At 41.2% G+C, this 12,195-nt stretch overlaps 1 protein-coding gene across 1 annotated transcript in view; it reads right to left on the bottom strand.

The window, feature by feature from the left end:
- LOC116698090 (interferon alpha/beta receptor 2-like) overlaps positions 1 to 11,985 on the bottom strand; it is a 22,913-nt gene extending 10,928 nt beyond the window's left edge. Inside the window, exons 1-4 of the mRNA XM_032529865.1 lie at positions 11,980 to 11,985; positions 11,600 to 11,730; positions 7,069 to 7,244; positions 622 to 764 (exon numbers count right to left, since the gene is read on the bottom strand). Of these exons, the coding sequence (XP_032385756.1) occupies positions 622 to 764; positions 7,069 to 7,244; positions 11,600 to 11,679 (399 nt within the window). The 5' untranslated portion in view covers positions 11,680 to 11,730; positions 11,980 to 11,985. The remainder of the gene's footprint in view (positions 1 to 621; positions 765 to 7,068; positions 7,245 to 11,599; positions 11,731 to 11,979) is intronic.
- Between the last annotated feature and the right edge of the window lie 210 nt (positions 11,986 to 12,195).

The following is a 12,195-nucleotide window of genomic DNA, read 5'->3' as shown; positions in this document are numbered from 1 at the left end:
AACAAATCTCAAAGTGCTACAGTAAGATCATAAAATCAAGGTAAAAAAAACATCAGTGTAAAATATCTATAAATAGTGCAACGACATTTTTGTGCAAAGTTAAAACTCATAAGTTTTGCTAAAAAGAAATGCTTTTAGTCCTTTTTTAAGTCTCAAAAGTCTGTGGTGCCCTTAGACGGTCAGGGGAGGGGAGGGGGGGGGGTTCTCTCCAGACGTCGGGACGGGATGGGCTTAACTCCGAGAGCGGCGGAGCAGAATGAACAATCCCCATGGTGCTGACTTAGTTCTGGGAATTAGGAGGCGGTTGGATTTGTTTGAGCGGAGGGATCGTGTTGTAGTGTAGGGATGAGTAGTTCTTTCAGGTGGGGGGGGGGGGGGGGGGGGGCATTTCCATAGATGCACTGGTGGGTGAGAATTGAGACCTTGTATTCAATCCCAGCAGAAACGGAGAAAACCGTGAAGTGAGTGGAGAATGGGTGTGATGTGGTCATACTTTCGCACTCTCATCAGGATCCTTGCATAAAATCCTTTTTTTTTTTTAAATCAGGATCCTATTCGTATAAAATAACCAATTTCTAGATTGTTTTTTTGTGTGGATACAGCTTGGAGCCTGACACATACCTGCACACCATCCCTTGTCCTTTGCACATGGAGGATGAGTTCTCTGTAGAAGTCTTTCAGCTGCCCCCATGTTGGACCTCTTATGTGCAGGAGCAGACAGTTCCCACAGCCGGACACCGACACGGCCGGAGGTCCCAGAACAGCTACAGACACAAAGCAACGTAATCATCGTTTAAAAAAAAAAAAACAACGAAGCAAAGATGTCTCCACCATTCAGATGTTGGACGGAACTTGCACACACTCCTTTTACAACATGTTGAAAAAAGACACATGTGTACTAAGTAGACTGCATATTCTATGTTTCTAAGGACCAATTATGTTTGCCATAGAAGATTGCCACCCTCTACCGTGCTCTGTGGCTTTTGGGTTTGGTTGAAGAAATGTGTGTGACTTTGAAATCTTTCCAATAGTGTGTCTCACTGTCTGACAGGGTACATACAGCTTTACAGTTTACACTTTTGGCAATTTATCTTAATGCCTTAGTAAAAAAAAAAAAGAAGGAAAATGCATCCTTTTAAGGACACCAATTTTCTTTGTGAATGAATAATTGATTGATTTGCATTGGGGGATGGTTTAATGTAAAGTTCCCCATGCCAATCTCTAGGTATGGTGATGGGTATGTGATGATGTTGGGGGGGGGGGGGGGGGGGGGCATTTTAATCCAAGGAAACTTATCAGGAGTACAGTATCTGATCCATGAAATAACTTGCCTTTTTTTTTTTTGCCTTTTTAAAGCAGATAGACTTCCCTTAACAAGCCAGGAGTAAAGCTGTTCACCTTAATCTGCTTACTTTCTGCGCTACAAATCGCTCCTTGCCAAGGTCACAAAACACAAAGGAAGACACAACAAAGTGCGGCAGTGATCCAGCACAGCCCGCCTGTGCAAAGATTTGACCATGGGAGACCAGAGAGCAAGAGACACGAAACCTCCACTCCCCTCTTCACCGCGCAGCACCCCTCAAACCTTCCCAACCCGAACCTTCTGAGGATTCATCGCTGTCTCTACTGATGTCTCCACACACCCTTTCCCTTATTTCCCCCATCAATTTTATGCACCCCTTACCTACCCATGGCTCAACCCGGGCAAAAGTAAAACGCCAAGCACACTACCAGGAGTCAGAAAACTCCTTCCCCCCAGACTGATAAGGACGCTTGTGTGCAAAATCTGGCAAGCACTATCTGAATGTGCCGGGCCTTGGCTGCAGGACTAGTGATACTATGACTCTTTTCAAGACAAGCCCGGGCCCTGTGGATTCAATTCTTCCTCAATTTCTGTTGATAGGTAATAGGAAAAGAAGGTGAATAAGCACTTAACTGCAAACTTAGCAAATTTAGCATCCATCTCTCGTCAGCTACAGCCTCCAAAAAATGAAAACACACTAAAACCTAGCCTTACTAAACGTCAGGTCTTTGGCAGGAAAATCATTTTTAATAATGATTTTATACTAAGCACAATCTAGATTTTATGTTTTAACTGAAACCTGGTTAGACATACATAACAGCGATGCTTTCTCATCGAGTCAGCTCCCCTAACTTCAGTTTTATGAGTGAGAATAGAGTGAATAAGAAAGGAGGTGGAGTCGCCATTTTGGTAATGATCATTCCACTGTACGCAAATATGTTATGGAAATTTGTTTCTTGAATATGTTGCTCTTCAATTAAGATTCTCCCCTCAAGCGATGTTCTAAATATCTACAGGCCACCTAAATATGGTGAACCTTCATTGATGACTTCACATGAACTGCTGTCTTTATCTGCATTAAACTTTGATTGTGTAATCATTGCGGGTGATTTTAACATCATGGTGACAGCCCCCAGGACAGGGGGACAAAAGAGCTGTGTGTGTTTTGAGAACTATTGGACTGACTCAGCATGTGACGGAGCCCACCCACAATAAGGGGCACACTCGGACTTGATTGTCTCCAAAGGTCTGAACATTTCCAAGGTTGTTGGGCTGACGTTGCGCTCTCTCAGATTCATCTGGTGTTTCTTTAACGGCACTATCTCTGTGCCCAAAAGTGTCCAAACAAAGATAATCAGAAAACGGTATATCACTGAAAAACCAGTGACACATTTATTCAGCTTTTCTCCCACACCAGCCCTCTGGGCTATCAGTCAGTGAGCTTGTAGATAATTTCAAACTGTAAAATCACAAATGATGTGATGCCATGCTCCCACTAAGGTCAAAGTTGTATCTGGTAAGGAAAAGATCTCCATGGAGAAATGTCCTACTGGTGAGAACAGAAAAAAGAGAGTGTAGGAAAGCTGAACGAAGGTGGCGAAAAAACAAATCTCCTGGTCCATATAACTCCTATAAAGAGAGACTTGCATTTATATTTGGAACTGAGGAATGCAAGAAGGTCCTTTTTCTCTGATATTATCTATAGAAACAATATAATTCCGTGCTTGTTTGATACTGTTGATAGGTTAACAAACCTCCAGTACCAGTAGCATCGGAATTTTATCTACCAAGGCTGCAAGACTTTGACTCCTTTCTTCAAAGACAAAATTCAAAAGATTAGACAAACGTCAGTGGCATCCATATCAAGTCCAGGATATGTGTTGTCACAGTGTTCAAGCAAAAATAGTTCCAATATGACAGAATTTCACACGATCAACCATACAAACCTGGAGGACATTATTCAACATCTGAAAACCTCGACCTGTTGCCTTGATGTTCTACCAACGGGACTTTTCAAAAATGTTTCCAATTGTTTGATTCTGATCTTCTACAGATGTGAACACATCTCTTCTTGGTATCTTTCCACAGGCCTGAAAACTGCAGTAATCAAGCCACTCTTAAAAAAGAACAACCTAGACAAGTCACTAATGAGCAACTATAGGCCAATATCCAACCTTCCGTTTTTAAGTAAAATCATTGAAAAAGTAGTCTTTCAACAAAACTCAACCATTTCTTGTCAATAAGCAACAGTTTTGATACCTTTCAGTCGGGTTTCCGACCACACCACAGCACTGAAACGGCTCTTGTCAAAGTCTTTAATGACATCCACCTTAACACAGATAATGGCAAAAATTCAATCTTAGTATTACTTGATCTCAGTGCTGCATTTGACACGGTCGACCACGATATACTACTAGACCGATGGAAAAACTGCGTTGGCTTTCTGGACTAGTACTAAAATGGTTTGAATCCTACCTAAAGAATAGGGATTACTTTGTGTCTATAGTAATTATGCATCTGAGCGTACAAATATGAGTGCGGAGTTCGCAAGGCTCCATTCTGGGGCCTCTTGTTTAATCTACATGCTTCCACTGGCTCAGATTATGGAGGAAAAACAAATAAGTACCATAGTTATGCGGAAGACACCACAAATTTACATAACTTACGCCAGGGGACTATAGTCCAATACAAAAACACTGACTAGTGCATCGAACAAATTAACGGCTGGATGTGCCAGAACTTTCTGAAATTAAATGAAGGAAAAACTGAGGTGGTGTTTTTGGAGCAAGAGAGGAACGATTAAAGTCTGCGCTCAGCTTCAAAAACAATGTTAAAAACAACAGACAAGCCAGAATCTTGGTGTAGTCATGGACTCAGACCTGAACTTTAACGCCACATTAGACATTACAAAGCAGCCTACTATCACCTTAAGAATATATCAAGGGTTAAAGGACTTATGTGTCAACAGGATTGGAAAAACTGTCCATGCTTTATCTTCAGTAGACTTGGACTACTGTAACGGGGTCTTTACAGGTCTCCCTAAAAAATCAATCAGACAGCTGCAGCTGATTCAGAAACGCTGTGCCGAGTCCTCACTAAGACCAGAGACTGGATCACATCACTCCCAGTTCTGAAGTCTTTCACGGCTCCGTGTCTCAAGAATTGATTTCACAAGTACTCTTGCTAGTTTATAAATCACTAACGGTTTAGGTCCAAAATATATGCGATCGCTACACACTATGAACCACCCAGACCTCTAGGTCATCTGGGACAGGTCGCTTTCTGTCCCCAGAGTCAAGAACTAACAGGGTGAAGCAGCTTTCAGTTTCTATGCTCCTCATTATCTGGAAAAACTCCCAGAAACCTGTAGATCCGCTGCTACTCTCAGTTCTTTTAAATCAAGTGAAGACCTTCTATTTGATGCTGCCTTTCTTAAAGACTAATATTTCTTTAAATTTTTATGCTGCACTGTAAATTTATTCTTGTGTTTTATGTTTCTCTTTGTTTTTAACTGTCTATTCATGGGTTTTACGGTTTTTAATGCTTGTGATTTTTAACTTGTTTTACTTGTGTTTTATCTGTTCAAACTGATTTGTGTAAAGCACTTTGAATTGCCTTGTTGCTGAAAGTGCTATACAAATAAAGCTGCCTTGCCTTGCCTTGCCTTTTAAAAAAATGTGCCTGCCTCTATTGGAATTTAACATAGGGGGGGGGGGTGTAATTTTGCCCCCTGTATTTTAAGGAAATCATTTATTATTTACAATACATTATTCATTCCAAAAGAAAATTGGTGTCCTAAAAGGTTGGATTTCCTAAATGTTTTTGAATTAACGCATGAAGATCAATTGCCAAAAGATGTTTTTTATTCCTCTTTTTAATCAACTTTTGCATGGGTGTGTAAACTTTCTCAAGCCACTGTCAGACAGTGAGACACACTTATGGAGAGATTTCAAAGGTACACACGTGGACATGGATGCCCATAAATGCATTGATAGTGAGAGTGAATTACAATCATTATAAACTAATATTTGTGTAATTGATCTTGGTACGTGGTGTATCGTCACAGCATTTTGTTTCTTGCTCTGCTGAAGGACAGTTGTTAGTTGAAAGAAGAAAACGTTTCAATATGAGTGTTGAATGATGACAGACAATAAATGTAACAAATGAAAAAAAATCCATGGCTTCGGAGTCTTGTTTAAGGCCGAGGCCGAAGTGTGTGTCTCACTGCCTGACAGAGTATTTGTCTCATTGACAGAGTACATATCAACCCTCATGCCCTCTTCAGGCATATTTGTACATTTGTCCCATGTTTTTTTTCATTCTGTGATCATTTTTGCTGTGTTACTAATTATGGTATGAAATTTAGTCCGACACTTTCTTTTTAGTCAACATTTTTAAAACCATTGTTTTTTACTCTGACATGTTTTATACTTGATTGATTCATTTTGTGTCCTTTGGACACCTTCGTGGCAAAATATACATGTCCAAAGAACTGATATTAAATCATCATACATCAATATGTATTTGCTTCTTTCATGAATCACTTAAACAACTTATAACTTGCTCAAAACTGCCTAACATTCAATCATTTACAGGATTTTAACCCTTTAAATGCCAGTTAATTCTGTGCGGTGAAATTCGATTATCCAACCGATATGCCGTTTACATGACCTGTGTATTTTATAGTTTTATTGTGATGGGAAAGTGGGGAAGTGGATAAAGTGTTGTATTTTCTGACGGTTGAGTGTGTTGTGGTTGAATAAAGTGAGGCGTGCAGTGCCGTCCTGGTTCCGGCATGGAAGCCTGTGTCTTTATTTTAAATAATAGAAGAAAACATCGCTTACACCTGTATGAAATTAGTACTGACTGAGGATAAACTGTAAGTGGGTGTCTCACTGACAAAGTACATAAGTGTGTGTCTCAGTGACAGAGTCATAGTGTGTGTCCCACTGTCGACAGAGAACATAAGGTGTGTGGTCTCACTGTCGACAGAGTACATAAGTGTGTGTGTCTCACTTTCTGACAGAGTACATAAGTGTGTGTCTCACACAATTATGTACTCAGAGTATATAAGTGTGTGTCTGTCGACAGAGTACCTAAGTGTGTCTCACTGTCTGACAGAGAACATAAGTGTGTCTCACTGTCTGACAGAGTACATAAGTGTGTGTCTCACTGTCTGACAGAGTATATAAGTATGTGTCTCACTTTCTGACAGAGTACATACGTGTGTGTCTCACACACGTATGTACTCTGAGTATATAAGTGTGTGTCTGTCTGACAGAGTACCTAAGTGTGTCTCACTGTCTGACAGAGAACATAAGTGTGTCTCACTGTCTGAGAGAGTACATAAGTGTGTGTCTCACTGTCTGACAGAGTATATAAGTGTGTGTCTCACTTTCTGACAGAGTACATACGTGTGTCTCACACACGTATGTACTCTGAGTATATAAGTGTGTGTCTGTCTGACAGAGTACCTAAGTGTGTCTCACTGTCTGACAGAGAACATAAGTGTGTCTCACTGTCTGACAGAGAACATAAGTGTGTCTCACTGTCTGACAGAGTACATAAGTGTGTCTCACTGTCTGACAGAGTATATAAGTGTGTGTCTCACTGTCTGACAGAGTATATAAGTGTGTGTCTGTCTGACAGAGTACCTAAGTGTGTCTCACTGTCTGACAGAGTACATAAGTGTGTGTCTCACTGTCTGACAGAGTACATAAGTGTGTGTCTCACTGTCTGACAGAGTACATAAGTGTGTGTCTCACTGTCCGACAGCGGCTGGAACTGGCCAGACACGGTCCACGGGGACGTCTGGGTGGCGTTGAAGGCCTGGACGCGGGCTCTGTAGCGGACGAATGGGTCCTTGAACGTTCGTGTTAGGTTACACGGCTGACCGGCCGTCAGCTCCGAACAAGCAGCCACTGGTCTCCATACGTTCCTTCTCTGGGGGGAAAGAACGCACAGAGGGAATGAGAATAAAAAGACAATCCAAGACCACTGGGAAGAGTAATGTGTCAGCCTAAACAATGTCTTTCACCATGGGAGGTGAAGGCTAATGTGGAGAGGGAGGGAAATATCCTTGTCAACATGCTGATGACATAACACACACAGAGAAAACTCACAGTGGTTAAAAGGTGGGCGTGTGCATCATCCTGATACCAGGAACTCACTCGTTATATGGTTCACAGGACGCAAAAAGGAAAGTGCTTACTCACAGGCTTTAAGAGAAAGAAAAAATGAAACAGGAGTTAAATATATATATATATCTCAACAGGTGTTGGATCAACTGCCATGCAGTGGTGTAATGTAACTAAGTACATTTACTGAGACTAGCTGTTGGAGGATAATCAGCTGAGATTGTGTGTGTGAGTCCTTGAGAACTGGAAGTTGTATAGCTGATGTTGTCGTTCATTTAAGCCTGTTGTGTTGGTCTATAGTTCTGGCACAATTTGAAGTAAGTTAGCTAGGATTTAGTTTGTGTGTATTCACTGTTACCTAGGTTACATGTGCGTTGATGTAATAAAGCACAACAGAGAGAAGATGTCTCGTCGAGTTCTAACAGACACCGGGCCCGAGTTGGAAACCAGAATCAGCTTTAAATCCAGACCTCATCTAGTCCCACTAACAAGTTTTCAGATAATTTCCTGGAGTTACTGTTATTGTCTGCATCATCAGTACAGAATTCAATCTAATTGGAGGGACAATACTGTGTGTTGCACTTGACGCACCATACAAGACGACTCACAGATTAATTTGCGGCAAATCATGCGGTTGGATGGAGGTAAAGATAGCACATAGTAGTATGGATGGCAACTGATGTAAAAAGAAGAAAACAGAGAACCAGGGATTCAACAGACATGCAGCAAGACATTCCCATCATCCACGGCCTTTTCTGAGAGAGATGTTTTAGACAGTAGGCATCAAGAAGGACTCTGGCCAATCGCTGGAGAACTTCTTCATTAAAGTCTTTTAGTAATTCATATTTATCGGTTATTTTCTTTCCAAAAGCATATTTGACCACACACATGTACTGTACATGTAGATTCCTTTAAATGTAAGGGGAAGATTAAAAAAAGAGACAATGGATCTGTGAATTCTTACAGAATCACAACTGAATCATATCTGGCTGCTCAGTCAGAATCTATTAACCTGGAGTCCCAGTCTCTGTCCCATAAAGACAGTATATGGGATGTTTTAGGCCATTTAAAAGGTAGCCAATGGCATATAAAGAGCCTTTTCTACATGTCAACTGTAGTTTTCAGCGTGTTCTGCCGTAACATCTGTCTGGACCAGGTAGCTTTGTCATTCGCAAGGCTACTTTCTTTATACTTTAAGTACATTTTGTAAAAGCCTCTACTTTGTTACTTTTACTTAAAGAAGATCGTAAGAAGTTAAATCAGTACTTTACTTTCCCCAGAGTATTTTTTAACACAAGTATCTGTACTTCTACTAGGTACGGGAAGTGAGTACTTTTGCATCTCTGAATTTACACACAAAACCCATCATAAAATCTGATGTTTTATTATAAAAGTAATTTAGCAACAATAAACGGCCTACAGTCCAGCTGAGATGAGACCATTAACACACGCAGTCTGGATCCTTTTCAGTTTTCCTGCATTGAGTACTTTTACTTATAATACTTTGAGGATGTTTTCCTGGTGATATAAACTTTTACTTAAGTTACATTTTCAATGCAGTACTGAACACTTATACACAACACATGTAATTTTGGGACATTCATGTCCCGTCAGGATGAAGTGTCATCACTTTGGTGATCCATTGACAATAATTTCAAGAGAAAGTACCGCTCAGTACATGTCTCGGTCTCAATTCTTTAAAAAAATATTTAAGGAAACCTAAATGTGTTTTGTGTACGTAAATATGTGTATTGTCCTCACAAATCCAGAATGGATTGGCTTCTCCCTTCTTCCCACCTGATCTGGAAACAGTGAGAAGGATATGACATTTGAAGTCTCAATGACATGAACCAACCAGGGAATGCAGACAAATCAGCCCTCTTTAAGAGCTGCAGATTGTTTGTGAATTTGTCTTTGGTCGACTCAACGCTAGTCGGATCAACGGAAGTACATTTCCAGGAAAAAGCCTGACATCCGGCGCTCAGGTTTGGCCCCTTCGGCTCTCTATGAGCTGCCGTTCTCAAACTCCCTTTGCTTCGGGAAACAACAGCACACTTCCGACTAGCAAGCTACACCCTGGAAATGACAAGTCGGATGGTGCTTTGAGGAATGACTGTAAAGTAAAAAAGAATATGTTCAGGGCCTTTTTCTCTCGAACTGGGACATTTTGGGCGGATTGTGGGATTTCTATGAACTAAATACACACTGAGATACACTGGTAAGAGCTAATAAGGTTTAGTATCAGCTAAATTAAATGGCTCACGTTATTGGATTGTTCCTTCCTGAGACTATACTGCAGAGCCAACGTCGCTGGGTCCGGAGCTTGGCAACGCCCAAGACGATTTTGATTGGTTTAAAGAAATGCAAACAACCCGAGCGGGTTTTTCTCCTATCCTGAAGCATCTGTGGAGGAGCCAGAAACTTCACAGCGTTGTTGAGATAGAGCTGGCAATGAAAGACTAACTCAACGCTAAACTTGTAACCATATTAGTACCAACAAAAACAAAAATGTTCTTATTTTTTCCCAGGATGTTGAGTTTGGAAAAACAGCTCAACGGGAGGTGGGGTGGGTTCTGTTAATAGTCAGAAGAGGACACCTACAGTATCAGTGACATGTAATGCCAGCCATTTAAAGTGATGCCAAACCACCAAAAACAAAGCTTTGGGAGTTCTGTAAGCAAACAGCGTTGTGATAAGTACGACGATACCATTAACGATTCAGAAATAATGGTCCTTAGTCTGCCTCGCTGTGGTTATCTAAGGCTGGGTTGAAATAATCCATTCTCCATTAAAATCTTTGTGAGTAATCCTCACTCTGAATGGAAATAAAACAGAAATCATCCCGTTGGACGTTTAGACGCACGGGTGGCACTTTGGTCCCTTAACCTCCCAAAACCTCTCTAAAAATTGGGTGTTATTTTTGACAAGTCATTCACTTTCAATGAACAAATCAGTGCAGCATCAAGACCAGCCTCTTCCAGTTGACTTCTAGCTTAATAAAGGCCCCATCTTCCTCCCAAAGGCCTTGAAAACGTCAACCATGGGTTGACAACAGAACTTTACACGAGCTACAGTTAGTCCAAAACGTAGCTGCTCGCCTTTTAACAAAACTAAAAAACGGGAACACATAACGCCAGTCCTGGCCTCCTCCACGGCTACCTGTCGTTATAGGATTGATTTTAAGATTTTATTGCTTGTTTTTGGCCTTAAATGGTCTGGCGCCTTTATCGGGCTGATCTCTTTGCCACCATTCTCCAGTCAGAACGCCGAGGTCAACCAATCAGCTGCTCTTGGACGTCCCGAGATCAAGCTGAACAATAAGGGCGACAGAGCCTTGCAGTGGGTGCCCCCCCGATGGAACAACCCCCCATGCATATTAAAGCTGCACAGACCTTACAAACGTTTAAATCGCTGCTAAGACGCACCTTTTTGCTGCAGCTTTTAACCTTCGTTAACCTGGTTCTGATGTTTTAAAGTGTTTTGTTTCCACGTGATTCACTTTGGTCGGAGTCATTTTTTTACATTGTTATTATTAGTATTGAAATCAACCCTGTTCACCCATTTTTAAATGTGCTATAGAAATAAATTGATATTGACATCTGATATGATATATAAATTGAAATCCATCTTTAAATATCTGCCTTATAACAATGGAAAGTACCTTAAACTAACTTTTGGGTGTCAATTCTTAATGTCACTATATTATAAAATACATTTGAGGGTTGCGACTGATTATACAATTTGCAGCAGAAGTTTTCTGAGAATCCTTTTTATGTCAAAGCTAGTCTAACTACACGACTGTCTACTCCAGGATTGCTCTGTTGCAGTCGGACAATTTCGCCTAATTTCGGCCAGATGTCCATCCCCTTCCTCTGTCTGTGTTGGATTGTAAAACTCTGGTGGATTCCGAGGACTCTGGTACATGGTCCTCAGATCTCTGCAGGGTAAATCCAGACAGCTAGCTAGCTATTTGTCCAATCTGAGGACTATGGTTACCTGGTCCTCAGATCTTGCAGGGTAAATCCAGACAGCTAGCTAGACTACCTGTCCAATCTAAAGTTTGCAAATGAAATCCCTAACCTTACTGATCAAGAATCAAGACCCGATCCATCTTAAAACCTCTTCTTCGCTCTATCGTAGCTTTCTGTGGACTGAATACCTGGGGCTGAAGGTTTGAACAGTGAAGTTGGTGTCAGAGGGAGTGTCGAGGCCAGGCAGGAAGCGGAGTGTGTGCTCCATGTGTAGGAGGAGATGGAGACGTTGGAAGGTGCAGGGAGGGAAACACACACCCTGCAGGGAGAACACAATAACAATATTATATATATATATGAAATTCCAGAGTGACGGTGACAGTGATTAGAATTCAGTAATATTGGTTGGTCTTTCCTTATTTTTATAACTCTCAACACTAACTACATCTACAAAAATCACAGAAACATTTCTAAGTGAGCCCATACTGAGCTATGAGCAAAGTTGGAAAGAAAACTAGCCTTTACTCCTCCTGCCAAAAATCCATATAAACCTGTAACACATTCAGACCAAAGGTGTAAACACATGAGATGAAGAGGATTAAACACACACACAATGTCCCTTACAACACTAAAAAAGCTGCGTGAACAGCGGCACATGCATTATCTCACATATTTACCATACTTCTCCCCACATCCAAACCAGGAGCATAGCAAGGTGGAAATGCAGAAGGAGAAGCATCCACAGCCCCATGGTCCTCCATTCAATGTTTGCTGGCTTGCAGTT

Source organism: Etheostoma spectabile, chromosome 11 (assembly GCF_008692095.1).
Source record: "Etheostoma spectabile isolate EspeVRDwgs_2016 chromosome 11, UIUC_Espe_1.0, whole genome shotgun sequence".
NCBI classification, from domain to species: Eukaryota; Metazoa; Chordata; class Actinopteri; order Perciformes; family Percidae; genus Etheostoma; species Etheostoma spectabile.
The sequence above is the reverse complement of the archived record's forward strand: the minus strand, read 5'-3'. Positions and strand labels throughout refer to the sequence as shown.